This window comes from Doryrhamphus excisus, linkage group LG10, assembly GCF_037039965.1.
Source record: "Doryrhamphus excisus strain RoL-2023G ecotype Guam linkage group LG10, RoL_Dexc_Guam_v1.1, whole genome shotgun sequence".
Lineage (NCBI taxonomy): Eukaryota > Metazoa > Chordata > Actinopteri > Syngnathiformes > Syngnathidae > Doryrhamphus > Doryrhamphus excisus.
In genome coordinates, this window is record NC_136366.1 from 16,709,459 (window position 1) to 16,730,155 (window position 20,697).

At 41.2% G+C, this 20,697-nt stretch overlaps 1 protein-coding gene across 1 annotated transcript; it reads left to right on the forward strand.

Moving 5' to 3' along the window:
• Positions 1-682: 682 nt before the first annotated feature.
• On the forward strand, positions 683-19,782 carry man1b1a (mannosidase, alpha, class 1B, member 1a). Its single transcript, XM_058052342.2, has 14 exons — positions 683-938; positions 2,260-2,381; positions 6,586-6,694; positions 6,932-7,116; positions 7,554-7,681; positions 7,765-7,862; positions 8,900-9,088; positions 11,441-11,589; positions 11,731-11,919; positions 12,161-12,351; positions 13,583-13,703; positions 13,810-14,004; positions 14,118-14,249; positions 19,397-19,782. Exons 2-14 carry the CDS (start codon positions 2,280-2,282, stop codon positions 19,604-19,606), a joined length of 1,998 nt encoding a protein of 665 aa, XP_057908325.2. The 5' UTR covers positions 683-938; positions 2,260-2,279; the 3' UTR covers positions 19,607-19,782.
• Positions 19,783-20,697: the final 915 nt, after the last annotated feature.

A 20,697-nucleotide genomic window follows, 5' to 3' on the forward strand; every position in this document is an offset into this window, starting at 1 on the left:
TGTGAAAGAGATACGTTTTCTTTCTTTTTTCTGCCATGTTTTTGGGGTACGAAAGTGCATACAGCGCCCGCTAGCTTACTCTCCACATCCCACAAGCTCTACTTTACTGCCCATAGGTAAATATTGTGCGCGTTAACCTTAAAGTATTTTTAAGATAGTATTTTTTAAATCTATATACATACAAGTGTGATTAAAAAAATAATAGCAACAGAACAAAATTAATTTTTAGACGCAGCTCTCTATGAGATGTGCTATTTTTGGAAACGGCCCGCGGGCGACTCATGTGGTCCTTGCGGGCGACCGGGTGCCCGCGGGCACCGTGTTGGTGACACCTGAACTACAGTTTCTGCCTTGGTCACATGGCACATGCGCAGTTTCTGCCTTCATCAGTGGCGCCTTGGTCACATGGCACTGTGCACATGCGCAGTTTCTAGTTCATATGTCGACTTTTTCGCTTTCATAATTATGACCTTATTAGATAATTTAGACTTTTTATTTTTTTATTTCAGTGGCGGAAACTGTTTTTAAATTAAAGGAGAATGAGCTGATAAAAAAACTGCTAAAGGATATCGGGATCATTATAGTTACATTACATATACGCTGTATTTCCCGCCCATAGGAGGCGAAGCTCACACTACTACCCCGTCTGACGGTTAGAAGAAGAAAATGTACACGTGACATGTCACATGATGCGTGACGCCCCCTCCTGACTCTTCTGTAGCGCTTTTGTGTTGTGTTGTATTTTTCATTAGCTCTCAAATAAGGTTCAGGTTGCGCTTTAAAATAGTGGATGCCTTATGTTGGCGTTATGGACATTATTATTCATTGAGACATCATCCACAGCGTTGAATGCTCCTGGCTCGCTAGCTATAGCAAGCTAACAGCTGGTTAGCCGTGTGGAGAACAACATTGATGTAAGGACTGAACCAGGCGAAAAGGTGAGGAGGCACCTGTACTTTCCACTTTGATTTGACTTGTAAGGTGTTTGTGCTTGGCGTTTATTTGAAATATGTGTGGGCGGTGGCGAAAACACAGAGTTCTCGTAGAAGTATCATGTCCATTATTACCGCCAGCATCGGCATATTTCGAAGCGCTTCAGATTGAAGTATTACTACTACCAAATATGGAGCAAGAAATGTGCCACCTGATCATATGATGGCTCACAATAACGACATTGATGTGGCACTACATAGCATTATGGGTCATTCCTATTCGGTGTCATTTGGGTCTCCGTGACATTACATGCTATATTTGTATACTATTTCAATATGAACACATTTAAAGTCCGGGATTTGTACCGTGAACTTGGCAACATTTAAAGGGGAACTGCACTTTTTTTTTAATTTTGCCCATCATGCACAATCCTAATGTGAAACATGAACAGGTATTTATTTCCATTTTCTGTGCATTATAACGTGAGAAAACGAGTTAATACGAGCTAGCTAAAATCCACGTCATTGGTACACGGCTACTTTGACGCTAAGGCCACTCATGGTGGCTACGGAAACTGGCAGATGTTCACAAATAAACAGCCTTGTATATAATAGCCATGTTAACCTGCAGTGTTGTAGATTTCTGTGTTTTCTTATTTATTGCTTCATCACATGTGCTTGAACAACACAGGGCAACTCCACTGTTCATGCTATGGCAGCTGAAAAGGGACATTAAAGACACCGCCAATTCTTGCACACAACAGTAGGAATTTGTTATTGTTGTTTTTTGGGTTTAATGCTGACATCTAAAAAGTGATGCACCGGAGTTCAGAGTTCAAGTATAAGGCTGTATTTGTGCAGCGTGATTGTCTGTGATGAATAAAGAGACCCAGTGAGTTCAAATGTCCAGATTATACAATAGTCAGGAGACACACCAAAATGACACACTTTTGATTTCATACATTGAGTAAGTACAAAAACTTGTTCTATGTATTATTGTATTGACCGGAGTGTGCCCGGCGTCTGACGTTTGCAGCACCCTAAAAAAAAAGTTAGAACCTGAACAGATTATTTCCATCTTGCCATACAGCTGACCCCCCTTGTCCTGGTGTAAAATAGTAACTACATACATACAGTCTTTATGTCTTGTTAAATTCAGCAATGTTGCCAGTCGTAATTTTGCGCTTTAGCACTTACAGGGCTATGACTGTTTCCACTACCACAAAATGACCATATTTTTTTCTGCTGCCTTCATCATATTGCTATGCTCATAGAACATCAACCTTGTGAGGCCAGGGGTTAAAAGTTTATTTTTGTGTTTTTAAAGTGACTGTCGTCGATGAAACAATGTATCAATCAGCCACAAAAGACTTCATTTCTCTGACCCTCAACGACCAAAACTGTCACATTTACAACAACGGCAAGCACCGCAAACAGTCCTGCTGGAGGGTGAGTAATCCACACAAGTGGTTAAGATGCCGGTTTAATGTCTGCATGTGTACTAGCGTCCTATGATTTCTCCAGAATTGGCCATAAAAAGCATGCAGGCCTCACAGCCAGGTGATCCAATCCCACCCTCGACAATCTGTGGCTCTGTGAATCTGTGTGGAGTTTGCATGTTCTCCCCGTGCATGCGTGGGTTTTCTCCGGGTACTCCGGTTTCCTCCCACATTCCAAAAACATGCTAGGTTAATTGGCGACTCCAAATTGTCCATAGGTATGAATAAGATTAAGATTAAGATATGCCTTTATTCGTCCCTCAGTGGGGAAATTTGTATTGCACAGCAGCAAGAGTACAGAATCAGTTAAGCAGTACAAAATACACAATATAAAAAATAAACAATATAAACAACCCAAGTATTAACAAAATCAACAGTTTTTCCCAGAGTTAATAACAAATACAGTATGCAGATAATATGAAACGAGATGAAATATATGACCAGTCTATACACTGAGATCTTGCTAGTGTGTTAATATGAGGCATTATAGAAATACTTCACATAGAACTTAATATATTGCATTTAGAACCTTAATATTGCACGTGGAGGTTAATAAGATATTGCACAGTGATTGGGGTCTGAAGTAACTATACTGAATATAAAAACACAGTATTACACAATGTGAGTGTGAATGGTTGTTTATCTATATGTGCCCTGTGATTGGCTGGCCACCAGTCCAGGGTGTACCCCGTCTCTCACCCGAAGACAGCTGGGATAGGCTCCAGCACCCCCGTTAGGATAAGTGGTAGAGAATGAATGAATGAATGGCCAATAAAAAACAGAATCTAATGTTAAATTGACATAACATTGTCATCGTGAGGAGGAGGAACGTTTGTTTGAGGAAGCATTTTTGCAGCGGACCGCCCAATCATGGCAGAATCTCATCACAAACATCAAAAAGTACACACTCTTTGCTGGTAATGTAAGTGTGAAAGAAAAAAATTAACAAACGAATTTGGGAGAAAAAAAATGTTTCATTCTTCCAGAATTCATTATGTGATCATTTATAACGGAGAACGTTTTAAGATCTTTCCTCATGTTATTTTATATTTTTTCTTTGATGTGCAGTCTTTTGCAAGTACATGCTGCTCGTTTATTTGTTTTTATTAAAACAAGAATCATCAATCTAAGTTGGCACCCCTATGGGTTGTGTCCTATTATCCTGTGGCTTGTGTTTGCCTCTCACACAGCAAATAGGACTTTGCCCTTACTTAAGTTCTGTCCAAATGCCAGATTTAGGCTGTGGTAGAAAAAGTACACCAAGGTGAGTCAGGGCGTGTATTTCACGATAATTTCAGATATCATCTTTAAAATTCCCATATTAATGAGATGGGATGTCCCAGTCATCCGAGTAACTTAGAAGTATCCTAGTAACATACTGTACTTGGTGTACTTTTTTAGTCCCTCGCCTGACTTATCCCTTTCAATAAGTAATTAATTGAACTACTAGTATAATACAATATCTTGAAAATGATGAATAGTTTAAACTCAATTTAAATGTGAATGGTAAACATTGAAGCCACATGGATGGAAGACGTTTCTGTAACTTTCAGCTATGTCATGAAGTCCTCAGCTGGGATTTGGTTTGAGTAGGGGCAGGAGGTTGATGAAGAATGACGAACAGACACGATGGTACTAGGGTGGGGCAATAATTATTATATACCGATATAAATTCCTCCATTCATAAGAAAATGGTAATGGTTTTATTTCATTTGAACATGCATCAGATTACAATTGAATGCATCACATAATCAGTTCACAGTTCCACATGTCCAAAAGGAGTAGGAAGAAGCAAAGCTTATTAAATCCTACCCCTCCATCTGGTACTTTTACAATCAGTAACTGTTACATTTGTTCACTTCCTGCTTTCCATAATACAGTTTAAGGTATTTTTTTTGTTTTTAAATAATGCACCTCGTACCGAAGTAGGAGGTGATATGACCATCCAATGACATAATGTGTACCATAGTAAGTGTCAATATAGTGATATATATAGCACATCATGACTGGTTCAAGACTCTTCATCCTTGTATTTAGCAAACATCAACTGCTTGTATTGTTTCTTGAATTGGCTCATCGTTGTGCATTGTTTGAGGTCCTTACTCAATCCATTCCATAGTTTGATTCCACATACTGAAATGCTATGGCTTTTTAACGTAGTCCTAGCATAGAAGTGTTTCAAATGTACTTCTTCCCTGAGATCATATTTCTCCTCTCTTGTAGAGAAGTATTGGATGACATTTTTAGGTAATTTTAGCTAATTTTTAGGTAAAAATGGCTTATACTAGTGATAAACGGAAACACGCTGAGTTGATGACTGCACACAGCGGAGTACGGTGTTGGCACATTTGCAACTAAATTATACTCGAAAGTTGGCGGAACCTCCTCTTATGGAGTGTTAATGGCTTAGTTTAGCATGCTAGAGCGGTTAGGTGTTTGGTACTCGGGCTGGATGAGTATATTTTCGCTGTGTTGTGTTTTACCGCTTTAATGTAAGAAGCGTTTTACAATGACGGCGTTCAGGTTACGAGTGAAGAAAGACAAGAAACACCTTTATTCCTGCGACCAGCTCGTCATTCTCTACACTCACTGCACACACTTCCGGCTTTCACCGTTAACTGTCATCTGGATAGGCAAATTAAGACATGTCATATTTATACATATGCACTCGGAATTGCAGTGGTGATTATAGTTTGTTGAAGATCAGCAATGTGTGCAGAGGCTGAAATCCCATTAGAATAGTTAGCCATGGTACATCCATTTCTGAATTACTGGGCAAAATTGTCCATTGATGTATTGCATCAATAAATGTAAAGATTTTGTATTTAATTAACAAACATTTTATTCACTATCCTATAAAGTGCACGCTATTTGTAAAATGAGCAAAAGTGGAGCAAAAGATCATAATATGCAAAGTTGAGTACGGGCGACCAGTCCAGAGTAACCCGCCTCTCGCCCAAAGACAGCTGGGATAGGCTCCAGCACCCCTCCCCGTGACCCTCGTGAGGATAATCGGTAGAAAATGAATGAATGAGTACGGAGAGTGTGTCATTGAAGCGTGAGACATGACATGTACCCAGTCAAAAATACAAAAAAACCTAGTTTTGTAGACACGAAATGCGCTTACTGCATTGCAGTTTATGACCAATAAATCAAGAAAGGTGCTTCACAATTTGAGACAAGTGTATTTACTTATATAAGTTAAGATCTGTAACTTTATATACAAGACTCTGCTGAATTTAATCATATCGTGATACATCCCAAAAATACCCTCAATGATCCCCACTCACTTCTAAAGGTGGCCAGGTTCATGGATGGCAGAGTTACTTTACAGTAGATTCATTCATTCATTTTCTACAGCTTTTCCTCACAAGGGTCACGGGGGGTGCTGGAGCCTATCCCAGCTGTCTTTTGGGCGAGAGGCGGGGTACACCCTGGACTAGTCGCCAACCAATCACAGGGCACATATAGACAAACAACCATTCACACTTACATTCCAATTGGCCAATTTGGAGTCACCAATTAACCTAGCATGTTTTTGGAATGTGGGAGGAAACCGGAGTACCCGGAGAAAACCCACGGTTTGCATGTATGTTTGCATGCATGCACGGGGAGAACATGCAAACTCCACACAGTGATGGTGAGGTCTGCGCGCTAACCACTCGAACACCATGCAGCCCTTTACAGTAGATGTTGTAAATAAATAATTTCAATCATTTTCAATATGTTCCGCTTGTCCTCATTATGGTGGCGGGTGTACAGGAGCCTAACCCAGTTGACGTCAGGAAGTCGGGTAAAAACTGGACTTTTCTAACCTTTGTCTTGAGCTGATTAAATCAACCAAGTCAACTACTTTGACTGGTACAGGGGATGAACCTACTACTACTAATAATAATAGTAAAGCCCCCCCCCTGGGAAAAGAAAGGTCTGTTGTAAGCAGTGGCTTTCATCACAGGCAATGGCTCAATAGTTTCATGGTGTTGCAAAAGTGTTAATCAGAGCCAATAAGAGACAAGGTAGCCTTCCTGTGGGCTTTCCCTCCCGAGAGAAACATCTGCTTTTGCATTGTTTATTTGCAACCCGTGATAGTGGATGCAGGGGGAGGAGGATTGGAAGTCATTTTCCTTCTGCTAACTTCTGTTATGTGCCAACAGAAATGGAAGCAGCTGTCTCGGCTCCAGCGAAGCCTCATTCTCGTTCTTCTTGCTCTGCTGCTCATTTTGGGACTGCTGTCTTTTTCCAATGCATCCATGCAAAGAAGAGGTAAGTGTTGCCATGATGCCTTTTCCACACGAATGACAGTCGGTAATTTGGTTGCAGTGGCGGTGGAGTGATATCAGTGATACATGCTGATATAGTGATGCCTGCTGTGATATTTGCTGCCAATATACACGTGTTTTGTTATATTTTGTTACGTTTACTTTGTGTTACTTAAAAACTATGACATCACTGCACATTTTTCATTTCACATATCTAGGAAGTGTGTCTGTATTTTTTTAGAGTTTCCAAACAAGGAAGACTGGCTGGGGATGAGTGATGATGTTTTGAAGCCTGCATTTCCTGATGTAAAGTCCATGTTTGGGCCAAATGAGGAGGACAAAGCACCAGCTCCGGTGGTGAGACCAAATCTTGGTTCAGATTCTGTTCCAGACCTGAAAGGACCCAACTACCCAGTATTTCAGAAGGTGAGACCACATTGTGTTCTAGAACTGAAAGAACTTCCCAGTACAAATACAAGAATACTTGTCTATTGTACAAAGAATGAAACGTATTGCCATGGCTAATTGTGGAACAATACGCAGAAGGAGCTCAAAGGAGCTCTCCATGACAATGAAGCTGCCATAACATAAACAACCTATTGTAATTGGAATTGCACGGAATACAACAGTGGATGAATGCTAAATCATTTCCATGGTGAAGAGAAGCGCCTTCCCAACCACCATCCATCTGAACGCCTCCCCATCTCACCTGGCTCCTCAATGCAGAGGAGAAGTGCGTTTTAGAAGATGTTTTGCTGCTCATCCGAGCAGACTTAATCAGTTCATGAACAAAGACAAACTGGATTGATACAAATGTGGTCAATAAAACTGTTTATCTATGTTGAATATATCTGCATAAAAAGATATTTCCAAACAAGAGGGGTCCACCAAGCCTTCAGAAGAATGGGAATATTTCAGACACGCTCATTGTGGCAAGACAAGAAGAAGATGAAGAAGGGGATGATGGGGAGAAACCAAAAAAGATGGTCAGGTATGTTGTTTCATTTTTTCTACCATACATTGGAACATTTAGGAGAGTTGGATTCCTCATATGCGTGTTTATTTGTCATTCAGCTGGCGAGGTGCAATGATTGAAGCCGATCAGGTCACTGAGCCCCCACCCTCTGCTAATGAGAAGGACCAAGCAGCACTCCCGGTACCAGATGTCCCAGGTAATACTTTCCCAGTCGTTGGTCAGTACTGAACATCACCTTGTTGGAGTGTTTTTACCAGTGCAGTCCCTGCAACACAGCCTGCCCAACAATACAAACATAGTGAGATTGAGCTTGATAAACAAAATTTGTAGAAAGAACCGAGAAGCGCATTGATGGGGATCGCTGTTGTGCTTACTGGGACCAACTTCAAGGAGATTCTTGGAATTCCTATTGCCAGTGATGAGACAGCTACTGTCCTTAGGCGTCCAGAAACGTATCAGATTGGTGACAAAATGGTTAGTCTCATTTGATATGACTGCGTCCAACAGTGGCATGAACAGTCCCTTGGAAGACCTCTTCTTTGACTAGCATGCCAACATCACATTCACAAGGTAGTCATGAAGAAGACCTTCAAAAGATTCAGAGATAAATGGAACTTCTTGGGTCAATGGCAAGGGCAGAGCAAGGAGTGGCCCTAGCATTGTCCGATGAACGAGTATCTTGTGATGACAAGGCGGCCATGGTCAAGAACCTAAGCCATCCGACCTCGAAAGCATTCATGAAACTTGAAAAGAAGAAGAAGAAGAAAGAAGAACTTTTCTCTTGTGGACTGTCTTTCCGAGTTGGTGACAAAGCAAACACAGGAGACCATTGGGGTCTTCTTTGCTGGTAGGATGCTCACTACCAAGAATGTCGAACATGTTCTGCGAGATCCACAAACTCGAGCCACCGTCCAAGGCCTGCAGGTCACCAATGATGCAGCAGAGAGAGGAGTGGCACTGATACAGAATCAGTTCATCCTCAAATGTGGTCATTATGTCATGTTGACAGCAAAGTACCATCCTGCTGCTGGAGCCTCATCCACCAGTGATTTTAGTTCCCTTTTAAACCTCTGGAGTAAAACATGCTCAATATTGTCTCATTCTCAATAGTTTTAGGGTACATCCATAAATGTAGTGTATGTATACAATAAAAAATACAGTATAAACTTGCAACTCATGACATTTTTCTTATTCCGATTTCTAATTGCTTGTGGGTTTCTGTTTCTGTTTCAGTCGAAACTGTGGTGGATAGATTGGAAGTTGTGCGTGATGCCTTCAGACACGCATGGAAGGGCTACAAGGACTACGCCTGGGGTCATGATGAGCTTAAGCCCATCTCAAAGTCTTTTGGCGAATGGTTTGGACTGGGCTTGACCATCATTGATTCTTTGGACACCATGTGGATCATGGGTTTGAAAGAAGGTGCGTTATGTCTACTGTTTCTCAACTTGTATTCAGTCCATGCACATATTTGACGATAGAAAAAGCTAACGGCACTCAACTAAGCGGGCTCCCACACATTTTATAAAATTACCACATTTTCAGTCATGGGAAATGAGAAAAAGGGTCAAGTTTCCTGGAAACGCTTAAGTTAAGGCAGGTCGTATTGAGAGGTTCTGTTTATTTTGCAATTACCAAGCGACACAGAACGTTGCGTTAACTGTCGGGACAAAGGCTTTGCTTAACATCCTCACTGGAACTGCGACATTTGACTTAGAAACTACAGCTTTGGTTCCTTCATTCATATTCACATCTGCTTGCTAACTGATAGCACTCCATAGACCCATTAAGGACTTAGATCAGCCTCTCTCTCCGCTGATTAGTCGGCGGTGTCGCAGAGGGTAGTTACTGAGTTTGTGGTTTACCGAGTTGGCTGTCAGATGCAGTATAGCTTTGATTTCAACAGAGCGGGAGCTTTGAGCTAATTGACAGGTAATCTTAACGGGCCACATTCCACTCTAGCCTTCGTTGTATTCCCTCCCTAGCACACCACAGCATAAGAAAGAATGCTGGCGACCACAGACTGGTAAGGAGCGTCCTGCAGTATTTTCAGGAAGAACATCCAGCTCTGAGCTTTCTTATACAGTTTTCGCGTGTTGACGACCAGTCCAGCTTGCTGTCCATCCGCCAACCCAAGATATTTGTAGTTCTCCACTTCCTTTGCTCCTCCTAAAGTCGATGACCAGCTCCTTAGTTTTGGTGGTGTTCTGTGGCAGGTTGTTGTTGTGGCACCAGACAACAAAGTCCCTCACCAGGCTCCAGTACTATTCGCTATTGTCATCTCTAATACATCCCATAATGGCTGTGTTGTCTGCGAACTTCTGGATATGACACGGGTTGGAGTTGTAACAGAATTACACAGTGTAAAGAGTGAAGAGGATGGGGAGACAGTACGGTTCCCTGTGGAGCACCAATGCTGCTGACCACAGTGTCAGACGTGATGTCCTTCAGCCTGGCAGGGGTCCACTCGCATTCTGAGGAGCTTTTCTTATAATGCGAGGGGCATGATGGTATTGATGGCAGTAGAAAAGTCCAGGAACATATTCTTTTGCGAGTGGGCTTAGTATAGCAGGTGGAGGGTGGCATCCTCCACACCGACCTCTGCCCGGTAGGCAAACTGTAGACCAGGGGTCTCAAACACTTGGCCCGTGGGCAAGTGTGGCCCGCAGGACACTAGTTTGAGGACCCCGCCTTGATATGAAAGTTTAATGTTAGTGCGGCCCGCACTAGTTTGATATGGATGCTGTATGGTATCATGTACCCAGAAAAAATTATTACGTTTGATTAATGTTCATGTTAAAGGTTAAATAACTGTTAATAGTTATCCTCCCTATCCGTGTGGAAGTGGTTAGTTTTTGGCTATTTAAGTTTAAAGGAAATAACTTGAAGGCTACCGTTTAGGTCGCTAGCTCTCTAGTTTGCGAGTTAGCATGTGTCTCAAGACCCTGCAGTTGCGTAATATGTTGTAAATAAAAAGAGTATAAATGTGACTATAGTCGTGTTTTGTCATGTCTACAGGGCTCTAATAATGCTTTGTTCATTTTAATCTGAAAAAAATAATTTGTCTACCCACCAACTATATGTGGTTTCTTAAGTTTTTATTATTTGCCGTTTTATTATTATTATATTTATTTATTACTGATTGATTGATTTTCTTTATTCTTGATTTGTTTTTCATCTTATTTTGTTTAGAAAAATAAAAAGTAAGATATTTGAGAACAGTGGAATGTTTTATCAGAGCTTTTCTTGTAGAAAATTGGAACCAAAGCGAAGTTTTTTAAATTTTTTTGTTTTTAATAAATGCATTTTTGGGGGGGGGGGGTTGGAAAACCTGATGCGGCCCAGTCTCACCCAGACCCGAGCTCCAGTGGCCCCCAAGTAAATTGAGTTTGAGACCCCTGCTGTAGACAGTTCTTGGCATGCTGTACCTGAGGCCTGAAGAGGTCTAGAAATGACACTCGTCAGTAAAAAAGAAAAAAAAGAAAGAAAAAGAAGAGAAAGCTCACTCAAAACTCGATCATAAATACCAGGAAATGCAATTGATAGTCCACTGCGACTTAATGATTTTCCCCCCTCTTCATGATGCATACTGATGCCAGTGATAACTCAGAGCAATTTGTAGTCCGGGAAATATGATAAATACTGCACCACATCCTTTAATTGTATTTTTTTTTACAAACTAAATGTCATTTACAACAGGGTTTAATAATGTCAAGTGCATCTGTACGGCCGTAATCTTTAACTATCCACTCTTGATTGTGTTTATTGCCACAGAATTTGCAGAGGCAAAGCAATGGGTGGAGAAGGAGCTCTCCTTCAACCAAAATGTGGACGTGAATCTCTTTGAGACAACCATACGCGTCCTCGGGGGGCTGCTGAGCACATACCACCTATCTGGAGACCAGCTGTTCCTCAAAAAAGCCGTGAGTCGTCACACAACCAGCTTCTCATTCCTCTTTGAAAACAAATGAGCAATACATTTGGGTTAAAGGGTGACTTGTGATGCTGATGTTGTGGAAGTCAGCTTTCATTCAAGTCATTCAGTTTGATGTCGACGCTTACAGAAAGATCTCGGGTCCAGGTTGATGCCTGCCTTCAAAACACCCTCAAAGATCCCGTTCTCTGACGTCAACATTGGGAAAGGAACAGCTCATCCGCCGAGATGGACATCGGACAGCTCCATGGCTGAGGTCACAAGCATTCAGCTGGAATTTAGAGAGCTGAGCCGCCTCACTCAGGACCCGGTATACAAGGTTAGCAAGTCGGATACAAGGCGGGCGTCAAATACAGGCTAACATTGGGGTCATAATCGCAACCTACTTCCTGTCCATTGAACCAGTGATTCCCAACCATGTTATCCTGGTGGTACATGAGCAAATACATGGGAACATTACATTTCCAAGATGACTATTATTATTATTATTATTACACCAAGGTATACCATTTATCTCAGGTCATCCATGACACCTTGTTTCTTATATTTAACCCTACCAGGAGGTCGTAGATGAGGTGATGAAGAAGGTCCACAAGCTGCCTGGCAAACACGATGGTCTGATACCCATGTTCATCAACACCAACAGCGGCCAGTTCTCCCACAGAGGCATCTACACACTTGGCGCTAGGGCGGACAGCTACTATGAATACTTGCTCAAACAATGGATCCAGGGAGGCAAGACGGAAGATGAGTACGTAAAACGTTTCAGTGACTAAGCCATAGATATTATTGACTTTCATATTCATTCATTCATTCATTTTCTACCGCTTATCCTCACGAGGGTCGTGGGGGTGCTGGAGCCTATCCCAGCTGTCTTCGGGCGAGAGGTGGGGTACACCCTGGACTGGTGGCCAGCCAATCACAGGGCACATATAGACAAACAACCATTCACACTCACATTCATACCTATGGAAAATTTGGAGTTGCCAATTAATGTTTTTGAAATGTGGGAGGAAAAACCACAGAACATGCAAACTCCACACAGCGATGTCCGGGGGTGGAATTGAACTGGGGTCTCCTAGCTGTGAGGCCTGCGCGCTAACCACTCAACCTACAAAGTAGAAGCCTATCCAGCTGTCTTTAGGTGAGAGGCGGGGTACACCCTGGACTGGTTGCCAGCCAATCACAGGGCACATATAGACAAACAACCATTCACACTCACATTCATACCTATGGACAAACTTCACACAGTGATGGCCGAGGGTGGAATTGAACTTGGGTCTTGAACTTAACCACTTGTACTTTAAGAAAAGAGTTGCAATTTAGTAGTATAGAGTAATAGAGAAGTAATATTTGTAATATTATGAGATATGGCGGAGTATTACTGCCACATTGATTGTACACATTGAAGATTAAAATTTGTATAATAAAATACTTTAACTATACTTTACTTTAAAATACAATTTGGAGTCGCCAATTAACCTAGCATGTTTTTGGAATGTGGGAGGAAACCGGAGTACCCGGAGAAAACCCACGCATGCACAGGGAGAACATGCAAACTCCACACAGAGATGGCCGAGGGTGGAATTGAACACGGGTCTCCCAGCTGTGAGGCCTGCGTGCTAACCACGCCCTGAAGTTAATTATTTTTATTTATATTATTTCTTATGGGAAAAATGTACTGGGTTAGAGTATGTTTCAGTTAGAGTCTGACCTTAATGACGTTAACCAAGGTTCCACTGTATGACATAACATAACAAATATAAAGATATATAGGATACACACTTGAACTCGGGTCTCCTAGCTGTGAGGCCTGCGTGCTAACCACTCGTGCAGACTTTTACTGGCATATAAAAAAAAAATGCACCTCAGTTTTGTGATATAGGTGATATAGGTTTTATCCATGAGGTTAATATTTAAGGCAGCGTTGGAAAAACAATGGTCATGTCAATGTGAATATGTGTGTGTTTGGACTCTTCCAGGCTGTTGGAGGACTACATTGAAGCAATCGATGGCGTTAAAAAACACCTTGTGAGACAGACGGGCGGCCACAAATTAACGTTTGTTGGAGAGCTCTCCCATAACCGCTTCAGTCCCAAAATGGTACAAACGCTCACTGAAATGACATACAGTATCAATTTGATGTTAACTAGCAAACAATGACTACTTGGTAAAGCTATGTTGTTTTTTTTCCAATACTGTTTTTCAGGACCACTTGGTGTGCTTTCTGCCAGGAACCTTGGCCCTAGGAGTCCACAATGATCTTCCAGGGGATCACATGGATTTAGCGGTAGCATTGATGGAGACTTGTCACCAGATGTACAAACAAATGGCGACAGGACTCAGCCCAGAGATTGCACACTTCAACCTCCATGCCACCGATGGACATGATATTATCGTCAAGGTGAGGCATACCGCACGTTTTCAATTTGGCATCCAAGTAAGCGGCCCATTCGAGTGCTTTTTAAAATCAGTTTCAGCAACTTTTGTGACATGTAGTTGTTTTTCCTCTCTCAGCCTGCAGACACACATAACCTGCTGAGACCAGAAACGGTGGAAAGTCTGTTCTACATGTACAGGTTCACAAAAGACCCCAAGTACAGGGACTGGGGATGGGAAATTCTGCAGAGTTTCAACAAATATACCAAGGTAATATGCATGACCATGTTTTTTCATTATGTAGTATATTCATTATTATGTTTTAATGACTATTTGACTCAATTCATGATTTGTGGTTACCGATATGATTCAAGGATATTGACCCTATTTTGGGATGGGCGTTTTCGACAAACTTTTTGATTGATAATCATGAGAATTAACAATCAATTATCGTTTTAATCATTAAGAAATGTCTGATCGGGAAAAAATGATTAAAAATACCACAGAAAAACCTTTAATCCAACAATCCTCTTGCAGTTTAAATGTGCAACTGTTAAACAATACACCGCAAGGCGTCGGGCTGAAACTCCTCACAAAATAAAAGCCAGTGACAGTATTATTTTCTCAAACAAAATACAATTCCGCCTCTTTTAGACGGAATAAAAAATCATAATAAATAATAATGGGGGGCACGGCGATCGAGTAGTTAGCGAGCAGACCTCACAGCTAGGAGACCAGGGTTCAATTCCACCCTCGGCCATCTCTGTGTGGAGTTTGCATGTTCTCCCCGTGCATGCGTGGGTTTTCTCCGGGTACTCCGGTTTCCTCCCACATTCCAAAAACATGCTAGGTTAATTGGCCACTCCATATTGTCCATAGGTATGAATGTGAGTGTGAATGGTTGTTTGTCTATAGGTGCCCTGTGATTGGCTGGCGACCAGTCCAGGGTGTACCCCGCCTCTCGCCCGAAGACAGCTGGGATAGGCTCCAGCACCCCCGCGACCCTTGTGAGGAAAAAGCGGTAGAAAATGAATGAATGAATGAATAAATAATAATCATTTAAAGAGAACTTTAATCCACATCTTGCGATTTACAATTTAAATGTGCAACTGTTGCCAATAGGCATTTCCCTAAAACAAAATAAATAGGCTACATTTTGCCTCTTTTAAACACAAAAATAAAACATCATCCATCATTAATTTTCTACCGCTTCATTATTATTTATTAACTAATAGTCATTTCATCAAAGAACAAAGTAGACCTTTTTTTTTTTGCCAAAAGGCACGACTGAGAGAGTGAGATCCCACATAACAATAACACATTATAGGTTTACATGAAGCATGTTAGCATGTTAATATGCTCGGGGAACGAAGCCAAGTGACTGTCAGTCCAGCAGCTGAAAAGCCCCTCTCTGACAGGACCCAAGTCGGAGAAATACTGTCTGGGGAACTTTGTGTCGTTCACCTTCCACCAATCTGTCAGATTGCAATCCATGGGTGGGGGTGTGATGGTGGGATATTTTACTACCGCCACATAGTGAAATTCATTACATTGCTTTCTCGTCACACACTACATTAACTCTGTTTAACCATTTTTCGAAAAATCGAAAAAAAAATTACATGATCGGCAAAATTCTTAATGATCAATTATGGATCATGAATTAATCGTGCCCATCCCTAGTTCATTTAGAACGATACAATCGGAAACTGAAGGTAATTCTGAATAAAACACTTCATGAATGCTACTTCAGGTGCTGCATGGTTTTATGATCGCTTTGTAGTCCGTTCGATACGTGGTGATGGTGAGGTTCGACTTCCTGTCCTTTCGCTTGTGTTTTCTCCACTTCCTGTTTTCCTTTCCAGCTTGTCTTTAAGGATTTTCATTGTCTTTAAAGTCTTGGATGATGATAGTCTTTGATGCCACATCATAAGGTGGAGTGACATAGTTGGGGGGGGGGTTTACAGTATAGAGTTTTCACCACAAGGGGAGTAGAGGAAGAGTTTTGCAGACTTTGAGACTAATATTTAATGTAGTTTAGAAAATGGCATATAAACAGTCCTCTGACAAATTTGCTATGACAAATGATGAAGAGCTGAATGGAATATGTCATCTATTTCAGCTGCTGACTGTAAGTATATGACTTTATGTATTACTTGTATATTGTTAATATTAATTGGACATTACTTAATTTTAATTGGAATGCACATGAAAACATTTTATTGATCGTAATTGTGCCATAAAACAAACATTATGTAACATGAATTATGTTACAGTACATGTATAATTTGTACTTGAGATGAATAGACCGTAGTAGCACACGAAACAGTCATTTTATGCCGTTATTCATAATGATATGATATAATGTATTTATTCATGTGTATTTACAGTCTTGGTGCAGAGACAGCAAGGTGTCAAGGGATGTGTTACATAGAAAGTGTCTTACTCTTGGTGACAAGGTAATGGCCTTTGCTGCTGGAGAAGCGGCATGGAGGCGGGAGCGTGTTGTAAAAATTCGCCGATTACAAGCCGAGAATCAGCAATTAAAGTTTAAGTTGCAAATGGCAAAGGAGAGAGAAGAGGAGGAGCAGAGGAAGTGGCAGGAGCACCAGAATAGTTGGGGTGGGTTGGGGGTACAGTCATGGAGAAAATGATTGGACTAGCCTTCATTCTTCCGTTTTGCCTGGCACAACGTCATGATCTAGTTATTCATCAATGACAACACAACTCAACACAAAATGCAGTTTTTAAATGAATTGTTATTAATGGAGACTAAAAAAACAAATCCAAACCTACACGGCCCTGTGTTGAAAAATAAATGCCTGGTTAGCAGCTATACCCTTAGCAGCAACAACTGCAATCAAGCGTTTGTGATAACTTGTTAACTTGATAACTAATGTTGTCATTCAGCCACATTGGAGGCTTTTCCACCATGAAGCCTTTTTAAGGTCATGCCACAGCATCTCAATAGGATTCAGGTCTGGACTTTGACTAGGCCACTCCAAAGTCTTCATTTGGTTTTATCGCAGCCATTCAGAGGTGGACTTGCTGGTGTGTTTTGGATCATTGTCCTGCTGAAGAACATAAGTTCATTCAGCTTGAGGTTACCAACAGATGGTCCGTACATTCTCCTTCATGATTTTTTGGTTGACAGAATTCATGGTTTGCAGTTCCTGAAGCAGCAAACAGCCCCAGTCCATCACACTACCACCACCATATTTTACTGTTTGTACGATGTTCATTCATTCATTCATTTTCTACCGCTTTTCCTCACACGGGGGGGGCAGCTGTCTTCGGGCGTGAGGCGAGGTACACCCTGGACTGGTCGCCAGCCAATCACAGGGCACATATAGACAAACAACCATTCACACTCACATTCATACCTATGGACAATTTGGAGTGGCCAATTAACCTAGCATGTTTTTGGAATGTGGGAGGAAACCGGAGTACCCGGAGAAAACCCACGCATGCATGGGGAGAACATGCAAACTCCACACAGAGATGGCCGAGGGTGGAATTGAACCCTGGTCTCCTTGCTGTGAGGTCTGCGCGCTAACCACTAGACCACCGTTCGTACGATGTTCTTTTTCTCAAATGCAGTGTTACCTTTACGCCAAATGTAATAGGTTCAACTTTTGTCTGGTCACAGTATTTTCCCAAAGGTCTCGTGGAGCATCAAGATGTTTTGTAGAAAAATTGTAACGAGCATTAATATTGTTTTTGTTCAGTAGTAGTTGGGTTGGGCATAGTGTCTTTCTTATGGTGGAGTCATGAACACTGACATTAAGTGAGGCCTGCAGTTCTTTGGATGTTGTTGTGGGGTCTTTTGTGACCTCTTGGATGAGTCGTCGCCGCACTCTTGGGGTCATTTTGGTTGACCGGCCACTCCTGGGAAGGTTCACCACTGTTCCATGTTTTCGCTATTTGTGGATAATGGCTCTCACTGTGGTTTGCTGGAGTCCCAAAGCTTTAGAAATGGCTTTATATTCTTTTCCAGACTGATAGATCTCTATTCATCTCAGTTATGTTTTGATGGGTGGACCTTTTCCCCTCCCTTTTATAATGAAAAGTTTCATTTAAAAACTGTGTTGTCATTGACTTATATTTAAATTAGTTTGATCTGAAACATTCAAGTGTGACAAAACAAGAAATCAGGAAGGGGACAAACACTTTTTCGTATCACTGTACATGGTAACTAAATATGTTAAATTATGTTTGTTTATTAATATACAGGCAACATAGATTTGAAAAATATAAAATATAATAAAAAATATAAAAAGACATCAGTAAAGGAAACTGGGAAAAAAGAACGAAAAAGACAAGAACAAGATGAAGGCAAAAGTGTTGTTTGAGCAAATATATGTATGGTGTAGGTAGCAGCACATTCATATTCATATATTCAAAATAAATGTGTACACTAAAAATATGTTGTGCAATGTGGTATTGATATTGGATATTTCTAAAATTAGAAAGGCAAATTAAACATGAGAAACCTGATAAAGCTCTGTCTGAAAGTAAATACATGATATATATATATATACAGTATATATGTTACGCGCTAACGATGGATCTGCGTGATTTCCCTAACCCTAAAAGTGTTCTATTATTATTAGCTTTCGAAGGCAATATATATTTTTAGAGACACTCAAACGAACAACTACATATTAAACAAACCAAACCAACACAAACTCATGTATTTATGAGATACTTTTATTTCAACGTTCCTTTTGTAGTCAAATCAAAGCTTCGTCCGCCGTCAGCGAATTGTCAAAGCATCGGTCTCCAGCGCAAGGCAGTTATATCCACCGTGAGCGCAGAAATCGATCGATTTGTGCACTAACGATGGATCCCTCGATCGATTGCGCAGATCCATCGTTAGCGCGTAATATTTACAGATAATCTATCACAGCTCTGTCATGTTTGTGGTAACGGGTTGGATACCAGTCCTGATGTAGCAGCAGTATATGTCCTAACCTCGGTTAGCGTCCACCCCAGTTAGCGTGTTTTGGTTAATGGATGGTGACTAATACTCGGATTATTGGTGTAATACCTGCTCATATATTGTTTAAGTCAGAAGATTCCATACACCGATTATGGGATTGATAGTCCTAACGATTTAGGACCTTATTGAGGTGTCTGAACCATACTTTTCCAACGTACTTGTCGAACATATTAATATAAAGCACACAGAACAATGAACAACTTTGTCCTTTTCTTTTGCGCTGTACACGTGATGAGGCGTTCAAGTGCAGTAACTCTTGGATGTTAGGCCTTCAGGCACCAATGTGGCTCGGGCGTCTAGTCCGGATGGTTTTCCTGGGGCGACCCTAGGACACCGGAGGCGTTATGTCTCGCAAGCCGGCCTGGGAATGCCACAGTCTGATATCCTGATCATAATAATCCATGCCTTTTGTGTGCAGGTCTCAGACGGAGGCTACACGTCTATCAACAATGTTCGTGACCGTGAGAACCCAGAGCCCAGGGACAAGATGGAAAGTTTCTTTCTGGGTGAGACACTGAAGTACTTTTACCTGCTCTTCTCTGACGAAAAGGACCTTCTCAGTCTGGATAAATATGTGTTCAACACTGAGGCCCACCCCCTCCCCATATGGCCCCCGCCACCCAAGTGACCGCACCATACAGGAAGTGTGCAAAGTGATCCTTTTTAAAGCTGAAGACGTTCCTCAGTCAGATGTGTTTCTGAGAAACCGTCCCTACTGGACTGCGGTCTGCAGGTCTGTGCTGGCCTTCCTGGACTTTGGTGGATTTTGCACGGGGAGGAATTCATTTGAGATTGTTTTTTTTTTTTTTTTTAAATAAATAAAAGGTCTGAGCTGGTCTCTGCTATAAATAGTTTTGTAAATAGGACTGGGGGCGTTAGGGCTAAAGTATCCGTCACCTTAGTGGCACCGATACCAATGGTGTGAAAGAATAGGATGTTTTATTGGGAGTCTTGGTGTCAATAAAGCTATGTGAAGGCCAATATGTGTGGGGGGGGGGGGGGGCAATAATGTTGCTTCATCCATTTTTAAGTCCATCCCCTTATGAACACATTTTTTGTAGGTTCATGTTGAGATGACCAGAATATCAACATTAAATCCTGGAAAATGAAATAAAGCTTTTAAATTAATTTGTATTTGAGTGAAATATGTATTTGATCCCCAAGCAGACTGGTGGAGAATCCTTGTTGGCAAACACAAAGGTCAGATGTTTTTTGTAGCATAAAGAACATACCAGGGAGGCTGACGTTATTCTTCAATTTTTTTCAAGTCGTATTGTTGAATTTTATTTTCAGAAATGACAAAAAAACAACCCTATTGGCCCACTTTTTGGACACCCCTGTTTTGTAGTCTGTTTTCCCATCCTGTTAACCCTCCTCTTGTGTTTTACATTCTAATGCATAAAAAGAATCACATAACATTTGTTTATTGCATCAAGGCGCTTTGACTTTGTCTGGAAACTCTATTTCAACAAAATAAAACCAAAAAAATAATTTTTACTCCATTTTAAAATGGTCTGGTTGAAATTATGACCACTGTATTGTTAGGGTCGGTTTGGACCCGGTTATAATAATGACTATAAAGCAATATTTTGAGCCACAACTGAAAGTGTACAATTAGCCAACACAATGACAACCAGCTCCTCTTCTCATCATGTAAGCTTCAGGGGATTCTCATTTTGACCGCTTTTCCAGTATACCAGCAGACAAACAAGGTCCAGA